Source organism: Panthera onca, chromosome C2 (genome assembly GCF_046562875.1).
Source record: "Panthera onca isolate mPanOnc1 chromosome C2, mPanOnc1 haplotype 2, whole genome shotgun sequence".
Taxonomy (NCBI): Eukaryota; Metazoa; Chordata; class Mammalia; order Carnivora; family Felidae; genus Panthera; species Panthera onca.
In genome coordinates, this window is record NC_138347.1 from 154,616,636 (window position 1) to 154,637,888 (window position 21,253).

The 21,253-nt window shown below is 47.9% G+C and overlaps 1 protein-coding gene across 15 annotated transcripts in view; it reads right to left on the minus strand.

Annotated features, from left to right (window-relative positions):
- Positions 1 to 21,253, minus strand: part of ARPP21 (cAMP regulated phosphoprotein 21) — a 114,964-nt gene that overhangs the window by 40,377 nt on the left and 53,334 nt on the right. For 14 of the 15 annotated variants that reach the window (XM_060638195.2, XM_060638194.2, XM_060638193.2 and 11 more), the window contains 4 exons: positions 19,047 to 19,228; positions 17,825 to 17,929; positions 16,612 to 16,872; positions 12,544 to 12,670 (listed from right to left, as the gene is read on the minus strand). In XM_060638195.2, coding sequence (XP_060494178.1) covers positions 12,544 to 12,670; positions 16,612 to 16,872; positions 17,825 to 17,929; positions 19,047 to 19,228 — 675 coding nt within the window. The remainder of the gene's footprint in view (positions 1 to 12,543; positions 12,671 to 16,611; positions 16,873 to 17,824; positions 17,930 to 19,046; positions 19,229 to 21,253) is intronic. The other variant, XM_060638188.2, reaches the window with a different exon arrangement.

Sequence of the window (21,253 nt, forward strand, 5' to 3'; positions counted from 1 at the left end):
GCTGACAGCTGAGAGCCTGGAGCCTGCTTCGGATTCTGTGTCTCCCCTCTCTCTCTGCTCCTCCCCTGCTCGCTCGCTCTCTCTCTCTCTCTCTCTCTCTCAAAGATTAAAAAAAAAAGAACTCTTCATGTTCTGTGTTCAGAAGGTGGCGAGGGGGGCCCTGGGTGGCTCAGTCGGTTAGGCGTCAGACTTCAGGTCTGATCTCATGGTTCACAAGTTTGAGCCCTGCGTCGGGCTCAGAGCCTGGAGCCTGCTTGGGATTTTGTGTCTCCCTCTCTCTCTCTGCCCCTCCCCGCTCACACTCTGTCTCTCTCTCTCTCACTCAAAAATAAACATTAAAAAGATTTTTTTTAAAAAAAGAAGGCGGGGAAAACCCAGTACATTCTTCTTCATCATTGGAATGTTGGATCATGAATGTCTCTGGAAGAATGAGGTGTCCTATCTCATAATGGAAAGGAGTGTGTGGGATGGAAAGAAGTAAATTGGATACATTAAAATGAGAAGAAATGCAGACAACCAGAGCATGATATGAAATCACCTCGAGTTTGGAGTGAAAAGCGTATTTATGATAAGGAGAAAGAGAAAGGAAAAAGAGAGGTCCAGAGAATTAGATAGAAAGTAAATAAAATGAGAAGGCAGACCTGGAGACGGTGAAGCAATGAAGATGTACCTTGAAGAATGGAAACAACCAAGTGCTTCCAAAGAAAGGAGGGGCTGAAAACCAGGGCGACTTTTAGCTCTAGGCATAGCTCAGGGCAGAAATTAACAAGAAACTGACAACAAATGAACCAGAAAGAAAAGGTAGAGGAAATTAGAAGGCTGGGCCAAGACTACATACCTCACAAAACATCCTAACTTCTCTTCATTTAGTTCAGCGAAATCATCAGTAAACCTGACCACTTGGAATTGCCTTTTCGGTCCTTTAAGGAGTTCAGGTTCTCTCTTAGGAACACGGCAGGGGAATGTTAGAGTTTTGCTTTTCTTGCCACTCTTCTTTCCTTGCCATCTCTAATCCAAATCTTTTCGCTAACAAACTACTGTTTCCACTTTTTGTTGCATAAATAAAAAATAAAATAAAATAAAAGGTACTGTTATGATCTGTTTTACTCCTTATCTTTATAGAAAAGCAGAAATCCCAATCATACCAGGAGTGCTTAACTACCTAATTCATAAATATGTAAACACCAGAAGCTACATAAAATGCAAAGTGCCAAAGTAACTATTAGAAACATGTTGTGAGGGAGCCTGGGTAGCTCCGTCTGTTAAGTATGAGACATTGGTTCAGGTCATGATCTCAGGGTTCATGAGTTGGAGCCCTGCATCTGGCTCCGGGTTGACAATGCAGAGCCTGCTTGGGATTCTCTCTCTCTCTGCCCCTCCCCCACCATCACATAAACTTAAAAAAAAGAAAGAAAGAAAGAAAGAAACACGTTGAATAAATCTCTTTTACTATAACCTCCTAGGGGACAGAGGGAACCTGGCCACCTGTATTGTCTTGGTAACCTGTTAAGATTTCAGACCTAAAAATAGCATAATTCCTATTATTGTTCCTAATAATGTTATCCTTTCCCATAACCCCAGCTTCTCATTCCCATTTCAGTAAATGGAATAATTAGGCCAATTAATGAAAGAAACGCATGAATATTTCCATAGAAACCTTTTCCAGACTCGTATTTTCAGAACAGCATGTTCCAAGAGGATTTATCCATGTGACTTCCACTGATGTTAACAGAAATCAGACGATTAAATCCTTGTGTAACTCTTTGATAACTGACCCCCTCTGCTTTTAGGAACATAATAACGCACACCCCCAAGGGTACAAATGGCTACCTCAGAGTGGTCAAGTGTGACAATTTCTGCATTGCTTCTCTGAGTGATTATTGGTTATACATTTTAAAAAATGTATCTAAAAAATAGATAATCTGACTCACGAGGTTTTAAACATTAACATGTATGTACATTTTACGTAGGATAGTTGAATAAATATTTTTAAAAACCATCAAGCTTGGGGAAGGCGATTTAAGACTAAAAAAGAGAACCTGAAGGCGCCTGGGGCTCAGTCAGTTAAATGCAGCTGACTCTGGATTTCGATCAGGTCCTGATCTCACAGTTCATGAGCTTGAGCCCGGGGTCCAGCTCTGTGCTGATCAGAGTTGATCTGCACTGACAGCTAGGAGCCTGCTTGGGATTCTCTCTCTGCTCCTCCCCCATTCTCTCTCTCTCTCTCTCTCTCTCAAAATAAATAAACTTAAAAAAAAGAAAAAGAAAATCCCACTACCTAGAGATTAATGTATTTTACTCGTCACACAAGTATTCTAAATTCTTTCAAGGTGAGGAGCACCCTAAGAACAAAGAAAGAGAAAGACTTTTTTACAGATAAAACTCCTATTGCATTGATGCTAAGAAGTCAAGCTAAAAATACAGGGTTCACTGTCAACTTTACACAAGTGCTCCGGTTAAAAAAAAATTTACAGACTCCATCAAGGTACATTTCTCGCCATCCCAAACGTGTTTCGGAACAACATTAAAGAGACAATAATCTTTTTTTCTTACTAGGAGGTGTTCACATGCACAATATTCTATCACAACACAAACAGGACTCCTACAAAGAAAAAGGAGGTTCATGTGTTACTGCTTATTGAACTTCTGCGCAGACCTATCAGGAAGGGAGCCGTGGCTGCGGCTGTTTTCCAGTACGCATGCGTCTTTCCACCAGATACTACCGTGCCCACTCCTTTGGTAAACACTCAAAAGGGAAGGAGGCAGAGTCCCCAACTAAGGATGCTACGAGTAGATTTTCAGGGCCTGGTTATTCCCTACCACCTGAACGCTTTCAGAATTAGTCGGTGGAAATGGGTTTTGATGAGAACGTGGTTACTTTACGTTGGTAGAAATTCCCAAGTCACTAAGCACATGAAAATCCAAACATATTTTACCCCTGAAAGTGGCCCAAAGAGTCTGTGACCTATTCCTTGGGCGAATGTCCAAACTTTGAAAAATGTATATGTATTTGTTTGTTGATGTGGGTCGGCGTGTTAGGCTTTCTATTGTTTTTAACATTTATTTATTTGTGTGACAGACTGAGAGAGAGAGAGAGAGAGAGAGAGAGATACAGAGCACGAGCGGGGGGAGGGGCAGAGAGAGAGACAGAGAGAAAGAGAGAGAATCCGAAGCAGGCTCCAGGCTCTGAGCTGTCAGCACAGAGCCCGACACAGGGCTCGAACTCACGGACCACGAGATCACGACCTGAGCCGAAGTCGGACGCTTAACCGACTGAGCCACCCAGGCACCCCTAGGCTGTCTTTCTATTTGATTTCATAACATTTAACTATAGCTTTGCTCTTACTCCTATTTGAAATGGATGATGGAGAAGGTTCCATTTAGCCTTTTTTTTTTTTTAATTTTTTTTTCAACTTTTTTATTTATTTTTGGGACAGAGAGAGACAGAGCATGAACAGGGGAGGGGCAGAGAGAGAGGGAGACACAGAATCGGAAACAGGCTCCAGGCTCCGAGCCATCAGCCCAGAGCCTGACGCGGGGCTCGAACTCACAGACCGCGAGATCGTGACCTGAGCCGAAGTCGGACGCTTAACCGACTGCGCCACCCAGGCGCCCCCCATTTAGCCTTTTAAATCTTCGCACATTCTCTGCCCCCTCTCTCTCTCTCTCACACGTACACACCCCTCCCCCCCCCACACACACCTAATCCTCTGTGTGCACGTTAACTTGAAAACAGGTACACAGGGAGCCTGGGTGGCTCAGTGGGTTGAGCATCCGACTCTTGATTTTGGGTCAGGTCATGATCTCACAGTCAGGAGATCGAGCCCCGTGTCGGACTCGGCACTGGGTCCGGAGCCCGTTTGAGATTCTCTCTCTCCCTCTCGCTCTCTCTACCCGCCTCCTCCACTCATGAGCATGCTCTGTCTCTCGAAAACAAATAAAACAGGTACACGTATTATTCATTATTTTAGCACTTAAGAGTTCCCGCTGGGTAGTGGAATCATGCTGTATGTACTTTCTATCTCAAAATTTGGATCTGTACACATTAGCACATTAATTCTAAACACTCACTGGCTATAATTCCTAAGAGTCACAGGATAGCTATGAAGTATTAGATTTTTGCCTAAAATAGAAATAACATCCCGCTGTAGAGTGAATTTGTGCAGGTTCTGTCCCTTTACAACAGCTTATGCACAGACCAGCCACGATTAAAAATTTGCTAGCTACGACATCGCTCCCCAGGTGACAGACCATTAGCCTCAGCATCCCCTGTGCGTGAGCGTGAAATGCAGAATCTCGAGACTCACCCCAGAACTACTGTGTCAGTGTGTGCATTTGATCAAGATCCCGGGTGGAATGCATGCTCATTAAATTTTAGGGAGCACCGGGTACAGTAACACCCACGCCATGTGAGAGAGTGAGAACAGCATTTCCAAGCTCTTCCCAGGAATCCAGAGAGGCACAGAAAAATCCAATGGACCGTTACAGAGTTAGTATTTCCGATGGGCTAACCTAACCCCCCCCAATTCTACACACAAAAGGTTTCCTGGTTATGTAGAATGGAGGTTTGAATCAATGCAATCTATATCCTAAAGGTCAGGGTGTCCCCAAAGATTCCTGGACTATGCTGTTATCCGATCATCAGTTAGCAAAATGAAACAAACAGGATCTACATGCCCTGACTTGGTTTTCTCCCCCCTCGATGTTCTTCTGTGTGCCTTTTATTTACATATATTTTGAATTCATTGCAGACACTCGTTATCTGCATCCATCATTCTTCTTTCTGATTCACTGGACAGCGGAAGCCTGTTTGCAAGGCTTGTGTCCGTTTCCTCTACTCCGAGAGGTGGGGAAGCTCCAACTTCTGTCTTACGAAGGGGGAGGGGAGGGGTGATAACACATCTCCTAAGTTTTCTGGAAGGTATCGTACTCTTGTCTGCATGTTCTCCTTGGAGCCTGCATGTGTGTGGTACTAAGTTCAAACCCAAGGGCAGAATCTCTCAAAGTCAGACTCCGCCAGACTGAGGAAGCCTGCTGGGTTTTTGCAACCAACACGTGTCACCGAATCTGGAAACACTGAGGGGGTAGAAGCCCCCTTTCTGGCTCTGATGAGAGAGCCTCCCCATGGGGCGGGAGGCTGACCCTCAGTCTCACGTAACCAAACGGAGCGTTTAAATTCTATTCCTACTCTGCATTCCTCATGACGGCTGTTGAGCACAGTGCAAGGGAAAGTCCAAGGGAGGCTGAGGTTAAACACAAGTGGCAGAGTGAGTGAAGAAGCTCGAACAATTCTAAAGACCCCCCCCCCCCTCACCCCGCCACCGTCTCCTGCAAGGACTCCAGTTCCGCTTTGCAAGGTGGGTTGGCTCGTCATTTACCCAACACAGATCCCTGGACAGGACCAGAGCAGAAGGAAATTAAACAGGCTTAAGGAAAAGCCCCACAAAAGCTGCCTGGGCCTTTGCCCCGCAGGATGCGTTATTGAAGATTTCCCTTCCCCGGCTTCCTCCTGAGCTATCATTTCAAAAGTGAAACATTTTCATGGAAAGCGCTCCACGAACCCGGTGTTTAGCACAAACGAAGCGTTCAGCCCGAGCGGGGGAGGGGCGCAGGAAAGGGGCCGAGAAAGCAGAGGCGACCCGACCCGTATCCCCTCAGTTTGCAGAATCCACACCAAAGGATCGGTTGCCCTTATAACCTAAACGGATTCAGGGCTCGCTCAAGCATTGCGTTTCCCCCCTTCCTGCTCTGCTCCGCGGCCGCTCTTTCTATCGTTCTACTTTCCCGACATTCAAGAATCCCGACTCTCCTGATCCCCCGGAAGGGCAGAACTGTTGGGCTGTCTGTTGTAGACAGGCATCTACATTACTGTTGTAGCTAAGCCGAAAGTAGTATCATCACGGGCATTAGGCAAAGTGCTGGAAGTCGGAGGAGAGAGGGATGCGGGCACCATGTCTAAGAACAGCCGACCCGGACCCACGGGTCCCAGGGCCTCCCTTTCCAGACTATTTCTAACTTTTCTTAAGGAAATGAAACATTTCTTTCTTATTTGGGGGGGGGGCGGGGAACCCAAATTTCAGAATCCGAAGCAAGCTCCAGGCTCCGAGCTGTCAGCACAGAGCCCGACGTGGGGCTCGAACTCACGACCCATGAGATCGTGACCTGAGCCGAAGTCGGACGCCCAACTGACTGAGCCGCCCAGGTGCCCCGTAAGCATGCTTTAAATAACTTTCAAAGTCTCCTCTGCATCCTCCGACCTCAGGGAAACCTTTGCCCTGAGATTCATGTCAGGACTGTAGGAACTTCTTAAGAGTTGGAGTCATGACTGTGGCCTCTCAGCAACCGAGAGAACTAGTAAGCCGAAAACCAGCAGAAATCTAGAAGATCGGAACAACGAAATAAACTAACAGGATGTCACTGCCACGTCTGGACACTGCACCAAACATCAGCAGAATGCCCAGCTTTTTCAAGAGTGTGTGGAGCATTTAGCAAGTTAGACCGTATCCTGGTCCGTAAACCCGACGTGAACAATCTAATAAGAATTGAAATCATACAGAGTATGTTTTTTGACCGTAATGGAATCAGTCTAGAACCAGTAACAGAAATACAACAGGACAACCTCCAGACACCTGGGTATTAAAACCCTTCTAAATAATCCACAGATCAAGGAGGAAATCTCAAAGAGAAGAAAAAACACATACAATGAATGAAAATGCAAATAAAGCACATAAAAGTACGTGGTACTCTGCTAAATCAGGGCTACGGAGGATACCCGTAGCACTAAATGCTTACATGAGAAAGGGAAAAAGTCTGAAATCAATAATCTCACTTCCTACCTCAAGAAACTACATAAAGTAGAGCAAAATAGAGCTAAAATGCACAGAAGGAAGAAAATAAAAAAAACAACAACCCAGCAATCAATGAAATCGAAACAATAAAACAATAGAGAAAATCAATACCACAAAGTGGTAGTTCTTTGAAAAGGTCAACAGAATTGATACATCCAGCCAGACTTATAAAAATAAGAAGAGAGAATTTGAAGATCACCAATATCAAGAAGCAAACAGGATATCCCAACATGTTCTGCGGCCAGTCGGAAGACAATAAGGAAATGCCACTGAGCACTTTTCACTCATAAATCCAACAAGTTATTAGAAATCAGACAGTTCCTCGATGACCACAAAAGACCAAAAGTCAGCAAAGATGAGACAGATCGTCTGAATACTCTGATAATCATAAAAATTTCATAATTAAAAGGCTCTAGGAATCACATTCACATAAAAATATATATATAATGCTTCTGAAAATCCCCAGTCCCAGCCAGTGTCACTGGAGGGTTCTATCGGACATTTAGGGAAGATTCAGCCCCATTTTTACAGAAATCCTTCCAAAAAAAAAAAAAAAAAAAAAACAGAAGAGGAGGGTTGCTCCCCAATTCATTTTATGAGGCCACTATTCTTCTGATACCCAAATCAGGATGCATTCATCCCCATACGCCCACTTATGAAAGAACAGAGGAATTTACAAGCCCATTTTTGTGGCTCGTAGAACGTGTTCAAGATTATGGAGAGCGGAGAATGAAATCAAATGTATTTCTTCTTAGTCAAACTCAACGAAAAGGGAATTTGGAGTTGGATACAAGATCCAAGATGAATTCCTTTTTTTTTTTTTCCCCCTCTCTCTCTTTCCAATGTGTGATCCACACATAAATCTCAGCCGTGCTCTGTCACTTGGTGTTAGTGACCAGCTCTGCAAAGGAATAGGAAAGCCCATGGTGGGTCAGGAGGCCAACATCCAGAGGTCCCCATGTGTGCTGATATCAGCCAGCCCGTGCACTTGGACAGTTAAATGTCTGCCTCTAACACGGCCCTGCTGGTTCAGTCCCAGGATGCTTGTTTCTTGTATCATCATCCATGACAGTAAATAAAGGCAAAACTAGTAAGCTATGTTTATGTGCTTTTGGGAGAGTGGTTAATGTGCAGCCTTAGAACCGGCCAAGCCTGGGCGCTCTCCTCGATCTGATCAGCCTTGGGAACCAAGTAGTGTATTTCTATACAGTGTATTTCTAACAGCTCGTACTTCCCTCGTAAATTTGTGGTGGGTATGAAAGAATGCCATGTTTGTAAATAACTGAGCACAGCAACGAGCCCATTAGAGGCCTAACTGATGGTAACTGTGATTACTACTAACGTTTTTCGTGGCCTTAAAAATGTGTTTGAATCAGAATAAAACCATGGCGACACAGGGATTAACTCAAAGCGATATGGTAACTGACTACGTAAACCTAAAGCATGAAGAAATGTAAGGCTTATGCCTCAGCATTTCATCTCAGTATTCCCCCCCTTACCCCCCCTGGGGGGGGGGGGATCTGTTCTCAGGTAGGACGGATGCCCTCACTTTCAAGTCTTTCAAAGCCGGAAGGATTTGAAAACCACAGTCTTTTTAGCTCTAACCAGATAACAGCCTTTCTACATGGTTTCGGGTCATCAACAAGAGCCTCATAAAGAAAATTATCTGCCTTCACTGTTGGGGGTACCTGATAATGTTAAGTTGATAGTATATTTTTTATTTTTCCACTAGGGACACTTCTTTTTTTAAAAAAAAAATTTTTTAACGTTTATTTTTTTTTGAGAGATACAGAGACAGAGTGTGAGCAGGAAGGGCAGAGAGAGAGGGAGACACAGAATCCGAAGCGGGCTCCAGGCTCTGAGCTGTCAGCACAGAGCCTGACGCGGGGTTTGAACTCACAAACCGCGAGATCACGACCTGAGCCGAAGTCGGACGCCTAACCCACTGAGCCACCCAGGCACCCCAGGAACGCTTCTATATTAAGGTTTTGGTTTCCCTTGTATATGTAGCTACCAAATCCAGATATCACTGTTTCAATCTACCATGGAATTTCTCCAAAATTTCTGACTTTGATGCCCTTTGTTTATAACACTTAACCAGCGTAGGCTCCTTCTTCTAGATGCTTAGCATCTCTATCAGACACTGGTAGGGAAAAGAGAACAAAATCACCAGGAGGAATTTATGTCCCCCTGTTGGGCCTCAGGGTAACTCAAATGTCCTACTTAATTGCAGAATATCCAATTTACTTTATAAAAATTCACTGTGTGTAGTTTTAAGGCCTAGGAACGATGTGGCGATTTGACTGACTTACAGAGATTTCAATTTGGCCAAGAATGTAGGACAAGGAAGAGACACTTCTCACTAGGATTAAATAAAGATGAAGAACACTGCCCCGAAGCAAATCGGGATTAAAATCTCATTTGGTTAGGGGCACCTGAGTGGCTCAGTCGCTTAAGCCTGTGACTTCAGCTCAGGTCATGATCCCACACTCCGTGAGTTCGAGCCCCGCGTCGGGCTCTGAGCTGGCAGCTCGGAGCCTGGGAGCCTGCTTCGGATTCTGTGTCTCCCCCTCTCTCTGCCCCTCCCCTGCTCATGCTCTGTCTCTGTCCCAAAAATAAATAAAAACATTTAAAAACTTTTTTTAAATCTCATTTGGTTATAACTGACATAAATTGGCTCTACGCTAATGCCCCACCATGGGATGCTGCCTTTACTGGGACGTAATCCAGTCAGTACCCTAAGAAGGTGGGAGAGGGTCAGATCCAGGAGGCAAGACTGCAGGAGGCCGGAGGGAGAGCTAGTCAGGGCATCCCTGCGGGATGGTGCCAGCCCAAACCTGGTCCCGAGGTCGATTTACAGAGAGAGGGGCCCTCTCTCCAAGCTCCTCCAGGAAATACAGCTTTGGCAGTTATCCAGAGAGGCTCTTTCCTCCGTGAGATATTCCATCCACACGGAGTTGCTTCCCCCAAGTAACCTCCAGGGCCCTCTGGGAAGTCTCTGTTGGTGTCACCCAGCTCAGCAAAAGGCCACGTAGCTGTAATCGCGTGCTGTCACGTGATTGGCCTAATGGCTTAGGCCATTGCAAGAGCTGGAATTTTGTTAGAAGAGGTGAGTCTCAGTGAGGTCAGGGGACACCATCCGTCCTCCCAGGCCCTCAGTAAATTCAACACCGTGGTGGAAACTGCATTGAGATTTTAGGCTGATATCGGGTGTGGTGGTCTCAAAAGCTAGGAGCGTAAACGTCTCAGTCCACGTGTGTATGTCGATGGTGTCGTTTCGGGAAGGATTTTGTTCCTGCAGCATCACTTCCCTTTTCTCATCTCCCCAGTCCCCACAGGCCACCTTAGCTCCACTCGCTTCTTTGCCGCCCAAAGCACTCACTCCTATTGGGAGCAGGATACCCCTTTGAAACGCACCCCTCTAATTACGGTGCCATGACCTCACCTTGGCGGGGGGTGGCATCCCCACGGTGATGTGGGGGCATGGGACAAGTCAATGTCACCAGGCTGCCACGGGATGTAGTTGGGGCCAGTCAGGTCTCTCTGAGATGGTGCGTGGGGGAGGGCGGAGGTTTCGCACCCCCAAACCCTCCCGCAGCGTTTTCAAAAAGACAAAAAATGTCACAGCGTTCTCGTTGGTGTTGACGCTCACCAATAAAGTTCGTGGGGGAGAGTCAGGGGAAGCCCAAGGCTTGTCTTAAATCTACTTGGGTTGATTCAATCTATTTTCGATGAACACATTCATTCATCCAACTCTCTCAGCCCCTCACCCAAACCTGGGGTTTTCCGGCTTGGTAGGTTCTAGCATATCTGTAACCACACTCCTGTGTAGGAGCTATATACTCTAATGCAAGACTCACACACCTTCTCAGAAAACTGTCAAATGATGGCAGTAAACTAAAATCTAGCCAATCGTTATCAATGGACGTCAATGTCTCTCCTACAGGGATTGGCAGCCAAAAGGAACACTTCACTGGGACCCATGCACCAGCAGCTAGGAGGTCACAGCTTAACTTTCTGACAAACATTAGCAGAAGGAAGGCAAGCAACACGTTACTACAGCATATATCTAAACTGATGGCATAGTTACCACCAAGTGATAGAGCTAGAACGTTTTCCCCCTTCAGAGGAAACATTACCAAATGCTTGAAAACAACAAAAAACAAAAAAAAACTAATCATTGTAAACGTTTTTGTGTTATTAGAAAAACGTAGGGCCGCCTGGGTGGCTCATTGGGTTAAGCGTCCGACTTGGGCTCGGGTCATGATCTCACGGTTCATGAGCTCGAGCCCCACATCAGGCTCTCTGCTGTCGGCACAGAACCTGCTTCGGATCCTCTGTTCCCCTCACTCCCTGCCCCTCCCCTGCTCGTGCTCTCTTGTGCACCGGCTCTCTCTTTCTCTCTCTCTCTCCTCCCCTCTCTTTCAAAAATAAATAAACATTAAAAAAAAAAAAAAAAAAAAGGAAAAACGTAAAGCCAGTTCAGAGGTCAATGTACATTTTTTCCCTTAAATGAATACAGTGTTGAAACGAGAAGAAGTCTGGCCGGCTGCCATACGTTTCCCTAACTCTTCTCCCACGGACATTAAATAGGCCACGAGACAAATCAGAGAACATATCGCTCGCTCCGATACAGAGGGACTGAATTCTTTCTCCAATCTGACAAGACGCTCGTCATGTCCGCGTTCATAGTCTCAGCGTGCCCGTTCTTGGCGTTAATCCTTGGCAAGGGCGTTGCTTTCCACCAGCTTATAAAAACCGTCCACGTCCCGCACATACCACACGCACGTATATGTACATATCACATGTGCACAGCCTTCTACTGAGCACAGACGTCGCACGGCGGGACAGCCGATCAGGAGCGGCAGCGGGAGCCCGCGCCCTGGCACGACCTACTTACGGCAGGCAGAGTCCCCCGGGGAAGGTGGTCTTTGGCGTGGCAATGAGCGGCGTCCCCTGCAGAGCGGCCAGCAGGAAGGACCCCAGCCCGTCCCCAGTACGAGCCACTCAGCCCTGCTGGGTTCCTGCTGCTGTCTGGGCACCGGCACGCCATCAGGAGTGTGACACAGTAGGGAAAGAGACCGGTTCACTGTGAGACCTGCTACTCACTCTCGTACAGTGTATCGGCCCCCCTTCCCACTGCACAGCGGCTGCCGAGCTCTGGGCGGGAGGCAGGTGGCCCTCGAGAAAGCGAGCCACGCACGGAGTCGCTTCCATCGGGTGACACGGGCTGCGAGGTCCGGGGCCGCCTTCTACAGACGGTACTTTGGAGGAAGGTAGAGAAACCAGCTAATGTCGTCCCCCTGGCCCTAGGAACAGTGGAAGGATTGTCTTCGAGTCGAAAAGGACCAAAAAAAAAAAAAAAAAAAAAAAAGAAAGCAAGGAAAGGCACGAACTAGGAAGCTAAGGACGTGGTTGGCACTCTTGCTTTGAAAGAAACCAAGAAGGTCCACAAAGAACTTGTGGAGACGGCGCTCAGCATGCGCGTCTGGGGCGCCGGCGTGACGTGGGCTTCACCTTCTCGTGCCCGTGACTTTCCCAGAGTTCCTCCGACGCCCCGTTATCTTCTCTGGGTGAGGGACACGAGGGATTGAAACTGCCGAGCGTGGACACTCGTCCGAAGAGGACGGCCGAGAGATTTACGTGCAGGCAGCGCTAGGTTAGGGGAGGAGGCGGGAAACGAGAGGCCACGTACCTGCTTGCTGTGCGGCCTGCGGTATCTGCTGACCCCTCTGAGCACCGTACTGAACGGAGGCCAGGGGCCGGTACTGCTGTGTGGCTGAGGTAGGGTACTGACCGGATGGGTAATAATAAACGGGCATCTGCGGAAGAAAGAGAAAAACCACCGGGGATGAGAACCGTACGTAGAGAAAACCCGCAGCGGACGAGAACCGTACGGGAAGTAACCCTTCTGGACGTAAAATCTACGGTCATCCTAGGACACGGCCTGATCACAGTCGATTGTACAGATGGCCACCAAACACTTCCCCCTGGGCTGTATGCGGGGTGCCCGCTACTCTTCTCGCGAAGATGGGACATCTAGTCCCCAAGCCCGAGTCTGGGCTGGCTGTGTGAGGCGCTTTGACCAACGCCGTGAGGCAGAAATGGCGACTCCTGATGCTTGAGAAGACTGGAAGCTTCTGCTCACACGGGAGGGGCATCCAGCCGCCAGGAAAGGAAGTCCAGGCTATTCTGCTGGAGAAAGAGGCCATGAGGAGAAGAGAGGTGCCCCGGCGGCCAGGCGGCATCAATGTTCTGAGCAAGTGAGCGAGGCCATCTTGGATGTTCCAGCCTCGGCCAAGCCGCCCCCATAGGTCGCAGAGCTGAGCCGTCCCTGCTGAGTCCTGCTCTAACTGCTGACCTAGCCCTGGGCAACACGGTGGATATTGTCTCAAAACACTGCATTTTGTGTTTTCAAACTGAAAAGAAGAGTGAACGAAACAGTCATCCACAACAACGGAAAGTTCATGGTAGTTCTAAATATTAAATAATCTAACTTGAGGGGTGCCTGGGTGGCTCAGTCAGTTAAGCTCCCGACTCCTGACTGCGGCTCAGGTCTTGATCTGCACGGACGGTGCACAGCCTGGCTTGGGATTCTCTTTCTCTCTCCCCCTCCCCTGCTCATGCTCACTCCCTCTCCCAAAATGAATGAATGAATGAACAAATAAATAAATAAAACTTCAAAAAATATTATATCTAACTTGGGTTATTTTTTCCAATGGAAACACAGGTGAGACATGAAAACTGCTCGTCTCCAGCCCGAAAGAAGCACTGGATGGCGTGGCAAAATACGGTCAAGTCTATCAAAGCAGAGTGATCGGCACGAAGCCAGCATCCACACGAATTTCTGTTCTATGTGAAAACAGGAACAATGTCCCTTCCTAATGACCAGGAATGGCTGAAAATGTTCTAATTATTTCCAATAAGCTTCCAATCAAATGTCTCTTGATTTGGAAAGGCTTCCTTGCTTGCCTCAGGTCATTTATATTAAGGCTGTTTTCTCACGCACCCTAAATATTTTTTTTTTCATCTCCAGGCTTCTGAACATTCTTCTATCAGCTTCTTTACAGTGTAAAGAGAGGCACGCCAGGACACGGCCTTCAAGTGTCACGTGCACAGAGTAAACTTACAAGCCACCTGTTTGAGAGCTGTGGTTTTTAACGGATATGTCATTTTCTGATGTGTTCAAGTCAAAGAGGAAACGCTTTTTTACTTCAATCTTGCTCCTGAAACACATATATCATGTTTCCTTGCCTTAGCATAAAGTAGGAACAAAAGATAACTCCGTTCACGTTGCACCGTGGTTCTACAATCTGGTGGCATTGTTAGGAATTCTCATTCGGACTGGCTCTATGGATATCCAAGGGTAAGAGACCGAACGAGTTTCCAGTGAACACGGGTCACTATGCGGCAACTAACTGATTGTACATTTTGTGTACAGTGATTGTTTTCTCCCTACTTCTCCCTTTCTTTGTGAGGCAATTTATAACAATAACATTCCAAATAATCCTAGAGTAATAACAGGTTTTAGTTATGCTCTGGTACATCATGGTGCTCTTAAAGATTACCACCATTGTATATCAGATGCCTCCTAATATTAAGAATAAGAACAGCTATTATGGAATTTATTCCATATTACGAGTCTTATATTTATTTATAGGTCCTTTAGGAAGAATAACAGTTTGTTCCTTTAGGAAACTCTGATTTGATTCAATTTGAGCTCATAAATATATTACCCAGTCCTTGGTCTCTTCTCTCACATTCAATATGAAACATGAAAATACCTTCAGGGATGAGGGACAGAGTTCAAACACTTGACAATTTCCTGCTGCACCCTAATGGTTTGGATGAAAGTGTAACCTCTTGAAGGAGAGCCTCAAGTTTTAGTGCTAAGCTGTTCTGTTTTCTCCTTCTCCTTCTCCTTCTTTCTCCTTCTCCTTCTTTCTCCTTCTCCTTCTCCTTCTCCTTCTGCTTCTCCTTCTCCTTCTCCTTTTTCTTCTTCTTCTTCTTCTCTGATACCCTGAAGGGCTGTGCTAGAGATCTGGTCACCTCCATCCAGTACCTCTCCCAGGCAGGGCACTGGCCAGCTCTTAGGAGTTTTAGCTCCCTATCATGTCACACCCACGGGACATGGGCACTTGGCTCATCCTAAGCCTCTCTCATGGAAGAAGGAAGCAGAGCGGGGCTAAGAGGAATCACCAGAGGATCCAGATGGAAGGTTGGAAGGGAGAAAAAGGTAAGGACAGCCCCCCAAAGGAGAAAATATATTTTCAGACAACTGTGTGAAATCACGGAGAACCAAAAATATCAGTGGATTAGGAGAGGAAAGAAAGAAATGAGAAAAAAAAAAAGCAGCCATATTTAAAAATCTCTTCCCCCCTCTCTCCCGTCCATTTCTATTCCCAAATCTTCTAAAGAAAGGATGAAAGGATGTTTCTGTTGCAGACACACCAGGGGTTCTGGGTTGTCTTTGCTCCTGCAGAGCACGAATGCTGAAATTCATTCATCAAGGAAGATGTTTTGTTTTTTTTTTCCCATCTTAAAAAAAAGTCTTCAATTAAACATTCTGCCAGCTCTTCTCCTTGATAGCAGAAATGGGTAAGGGCACTTAGATGCTACTTAGGATAAAAGAGCTACACTATTTTTCCCATTAATTAAATGTAAAGTATTTAATTTATTGCTAAAATAATTAATATAGGAATGAGGCCCTTCTTCCGGTAGCTTAAAATTATTTTTTCACAGCCCCTCAAGTCCTACTGGTGAAGAGATATTTCAGAGAAGGCGACTGAAGACGAACTATTAATTAATCATTCCAAATAAAATGAACAACTGAATGAAGACCGTTTCATGGTGAAGGGTTTCGCACGGCTCGAAAAGAAAATAATTTACTCAAGATGTTAAGGCACCGCAACAAATAACACGAAGGTGACAGCGTACTTTAAACAGCTCATCCAATGCAATATTTCTTAATTAGGATGGAATTTGCTTGGGATACGTGTGCCTTGAAAATGGACCAGAAAACACCTCTGTGCATTTTACATCTTGACAGTAATCACTTGCAATATTCTGCAAAGGGATCCCCGGGAGAGCACCAGAGATGTTTGCTGGTGAACAGTAACAGATAATCAGTCTTGGGGAAGACAGTAAAAATCAGTGATCTGTGGTGTCTTACATGCTCGAGTCAATTAAATATGATTAATGACTACCTGTGAGAGCACACAGGAGCTTGGCTCCCACCCCACCCCAGGGAAAGGAAAGGACAGTGGACCTCCGCTTCATCTTCCTCCTTTATATTCATAGAGGGGCTCCTGCCCGGAGCACCAGAGAATGCTTGAGGAAAGAACACATTTCCAGAGCAGCAGAAGGGGAGAGTCGAAAGTCCCCCAGGAGTAGGCTCTCTTTTGCCTGCCTTTTTTTCCCTTTCTGGGCAATCCGGTGAACAGGAAGGACGTTGCAGGGCAGGGAATGCTTTCCTGTGGCTCCTGTACCAGAAGCCTGGAAAATGGGACACGCCCCCAGTGCATCACGGGGGCAGTTGGGTCAGTTTCGTCAAACTCACTTTCTGAGCCCCAAGGCTTTGCCCAGCTGCCGAACAGGACAGACTGGCTTCTGCAGGTGGGGAATCTCAGTACGGACCAGAAAGAGCAAGACAGGTTGACCTGGGGAAAAACCTGGGGAAATTCTACACGGAAAGACAGAGATCAACATACCCAACGAATCAACTGTAGGTCGCAGGTGTGAGAGAAAACAAACACACACTTACCTGTGTAGGTGGAGGCTGTTGCACAAATCCCTGTGGTGAGGGAGGGGCCTGGAGGACCTGCTGGGAGATGGAAGGTCCAGAGCCCGAGAACCCCCCAGCAGGGAGCTGCTGGCCTGTGGAGGCAATGACGTAGCTTGGCTGTTGGGCTGGCTGTGGCATGAGGGACGCTGGGTAGACAGGACCAGATGGGGGCTCAGGAGTCTCTCCTGAGGATTGCCGGCTCAGGTTCATCTGGGTGAACTGCGTCGCCACATCGTCTCTCTGCGCGGAAGCAAAACAGGAAATTAGCAAGATCAGCTTAGTAAGGGGAGAGGCACACAGAGGCAGACACGGGCCACATGCTTGTCGCCGCGGGACGGGCAGGGCGTACAAATTGGAAACGCTACCAGAAAGGAATTCTCTGTCCAGAACAACAAGAGGACATAGCAAGGGGGAACAGATTTTAATCATCTGGTGGATCGGAGACGGTAAACAATTTGACCAAATCTCCCCTTTTCAATGGAAACAAATCATTATCTTTTCACTGAGGGCTCAGGCTCCTCAGGGTAGTGCTGAGACAGGGAGGGCTTGTCCTGAGGGGTCAGCTGGTCTCCCTGGGAGTCATCACAGCCTCTGCCTTCTGTAGAGAGGCAGAAGGACCTTGTAGTCACCATCACACATGGCTACCGCAGAGATGCAGCCACCCAGCACGGGTGGGATTTCCTTTGCATACTGGGGAGTATTGTTCACCTGCCTCGCTTGAAATTTAGGGGACATGCTCATTTCCTCTTGTCCAAAAGGACCTAGTCCACTGATGGGAAAGGAAGGGAGAATGGGGGATTGGGGAGCTAGGAGAACCCCCACATCAGGAGCACAGGGTGACGCTGGTGACCATGTCAACTGACTTTAAGCAGTTTCCCAAACCCTCACGCCAAGGTCATGGGTCTCTCTGTTGCTGACTTCCAACTCTAAGGGCATTTCATTCCTGCTCAGCTGGTAGGTAAAGTCTCGGCAGGATACCCGATCGCAGAAGCAGCAACCACGGGACCGATGACAGAAGGGAAACCGTTATTTTGGAGACGGGCTGCAGTGTTCTGGAATGAGACACTCACGTATGCCCCCTCACGGTCAGCCCGGGGCACCCACCCAGCGTCAGCCAGCCCCGCACAGGACAGGAGTAAAACCAGCCAACATGCGCTCCCGGGGACAAGGTCACAAGCATGTCATACAGTACCATGGGGAACTGCTGCGTTGGAGACACAGGCAGGAGATGCTGGGGAGGAAAAGAGACCGCTGGGTATTGCACTGACTGAGAGGAAGCCTGTAGCCCCTGCACCGACTGGAGGAAAGAGAAAGCTGATCAGGTAACAGGGAAGCACGGGGGGCAGCAATCCCACAGGAAGGCTACCTCACCGGAAGCCCACCACATCCCTATGGGTCCTCTTGGCTCGGCGCACCCCCGAGAGGGGAGCCAGCCACCAACGGAAGGTCAAAGCCATGCAGACCCCAGCCAGCCAGCCTCGCAGGAGGCATGTTTGCACAGAGTGAACACTCCTTTAAGAAGTTACTGCAATATGGCGGCGCCTGGGTGGCTCATTCTCGGTTAATGAAGTGTCTGACTTTGGCTCAGGTCATGATCTGACGTTTCATGAGTTCGAGCCGGGCGTCGGGCTCTGTGCTGACAGCTCGGAGCCTGGAGCCTGCTTCGGATTCTGTGTCTCCCTCTCTCTCTGCTCCTCCCCCACTCTCTCTCTCTCTCTCTCCCTCTCTCCCCCAAATATAAACGTTAAGAATATGAAAATAAAAGAAGTTACTGAAATATATTTCATGTCGCTGTGGTTAGCTGACTCTAATGGGTCTAACAATACTGCCCAAGGACTAAAAAGTAAGGGTTTTCAGAAAAATACAAACGAGGTTCACTCTGGAAACCTACTTGGGACGCTACAGTTTTCTGTGGACACTTCCACGTGGTGCCCTCCGAAAGGAGGACTCCTCCACATCTCTCAACGAACAGCCGGGCTACCCCCGAATGAACTGATTTCTGTTCTTGCCATTGATAAAGTGTTCAGTACGATCCCTTTGCGGCCATGAGCCCGCGGCCTGTGTTGGGAATGAATGAGCCAGGCGACACAAAGGCCTGGTTGAAGTTATGAGTTCAGCCTCCAGGACGGGCTCCTTGATGCAGAAAAAACAGCATCCAGACCTAAGAAAGAACTTGGCAGTGTGCTCGCTAAGCAGATCACTGGCTGGGGCGTTCACGTCTATCGAAACTGAAGGATCCAGATGAAATCTTGTCAACGGGCCGTCAAGGGCTCTAGGCTGGTTTTGTTTACCAGTGGCTGGAGGTGAGCCCAGTGGCAAATATCCCCTCTTCCCGAGGCACCGCTTGCTGCTCTGAGGACTGTGCACCTTTGTCCTGGAACACTCCCCCTCCCCGCCTTCCCGCCAGCTCCTACCTGAGTGACCAGTGGGCCCGCCAAGTGTGGCTGGGGTGGCTGCACCTGCTGCTGTGGCTGAGGAGAGGGCTGCTGCTGTGGCGGCTGCTGGGACTGCCCCATCATGGTGCCTCGCAGGGGCTGCTGGCTGCTGGGGGGGTTGTATATGGCAGGGGTTCCGTCGGGATTCACAAAGGGCTGGCCTGCAACGGAATCACCGTTTGGTTCAGATGAGCTCCTCAGACAGTCCTTTAGCAGGAAAAGCCGTGTGAGAAGAGACCCCAAAAGGAACGTAAGGTAAAGGGGCAGGGCAGTGGACATCCAGGACACCAGAACCTTCACGGGCGTGAAGACTTCCCTGTTGACGACCTATCCGGTTAAGCTAGCTAACTGAGTTAAGCCCGGAGCAATTTGAGAAGCAACAAATAAATCCACTGCCTTCAGGGAGATTTGCTAACGCTAAGCGCATCTGGGTGCAGACGCACACACTGAGAGGCACACGCTGAGAGACAAGGCTGCCTTCCGTTGACCCAGCTCCAGCTACACTGGGTCACACGTGTTTCGCTTCCCCTCACCCTGCCGCCAACTCAGAACCGTGATCAGTTCTACGGGTACGTACACACGAGGGCACACGCCAGCCACAGACTCACTTCTCTGAACAGAAGCAACACGGACAATGCAGGGGCTTAGGCTCGAAAGGTGACGCGTAACAAGAGCATCACAGCATCATCGCGTAACAGCGGAGCGAATGCACGTGATTTTGCCCTTGGAAATAACGGCGTGGCGCACTATGATTATTACAACTGTTTGAGGAGGGTTTTATGGTTGACAAAATAGGGGCGCGGGACCCTCAGCCGGACTCTGGCAGGAAGGAAAGTGTCATCTCCCCAGGTCGCAGAAGAGGCAACAGGGGCCCACTGGAAAGGTTACAGGGAAGGAGGACGGAAGAGGGGAGGCGGGGAAAAAGCAGCAGACAGAAGAGGAGGAAAAGGAAGGTGGACGAGAGAACCAATCAGGTGCCAGTGTGGCAGGCACAGGGACAGGCTCACACACGAGCTCAGCAACTCCAGTGAGCTCACGTGATCTCATTCCACTTTAGACGCAAACAAACTAGGGCTCAGATGGACCATGCAACTCATTCAGGAAGTGAGGGCCAGGAAACGGCCCCGGTCAGAATGACTCCAAAGTCTTCCCATTGCACCAAATAACTTGAGTGGATTATCCCCGTTTACTTGTCCAGGCTACAGTGAGATACGATGAAAAACGTCCAATAGTGCCTGAAAATTCCTTAATGCGTGAGAAGGCAGGAGGGGTGGGGGCTGTGTTTCAAGGTGGGATCACGCTCAGGACTGGCAGATAAAGACCGAGAAGAATCAGAACACCCGGCTTCGCATTTGAGATGTCAGAAGCAGTTTCACAAGCACAGCGTCTCAAGCCTCCCCCTACGTGGTTCTGGTAAGTGGGGCCCCCAAGAGCACTCTTGTCCAGTGCAGGCAGCTTGTGACAGCTGACGAAGGCAGCCTTTTTCATTAACAATATATATGAAAAACGACCAAAGGTCATCAGTGGTGTGAGGAAAGTTAGCAACAAAGTAGAACAGGTCAGAGGGTGAACATACAGAAGCTGAATTCTAGTGAAAAAAAAAACCCAAAACAAACAAACAAACAAAACAAACCCAGTGCGCGGTATTCAACAAGAACAGACTGTTATAAAATGGGAGCTAATTAGCTAATGTAAGGTAAGTAAAAGAAACCAGGCCCCGAAGGGTAGCAACTATGGAAATACACAACTGCATTTCGAATACATTCAAGGTCAGACAACACTTAACGGTAATGGGAGCGTGAATGGTGGGACCTCTAATGGGGGCAGGAGGGAGCCCGCCAGGAGACTAGACGTGTTCTGCGTCTCCTTCTTGGCAGTGTTCACACAGGTGTTCCTATACTCAAACACCTACCAAGGCCACACGCCTGGTGTGTGCATTTTATGAATTACAGCGAGAAAATATTCTGGAGTAGGGCTGGAAGGCAGAAGCTGGGGTCGTAGGTGGAGCCAAAGACTTGATTTCAGCCCGGCAGGGAACTGGAAGGGGAGATTAGTGGTCCCCATCACTAGCCCACAATTTCAGCCCAGATATACTGGTGTGTGTGTGTGTGTGTGTGTGTGTGCGTGTGTGTGTGTGAGAGAGAGAGAGAGAGAGAGAGAGAGAGAGAGAGAGAGAGAGAGAGAGA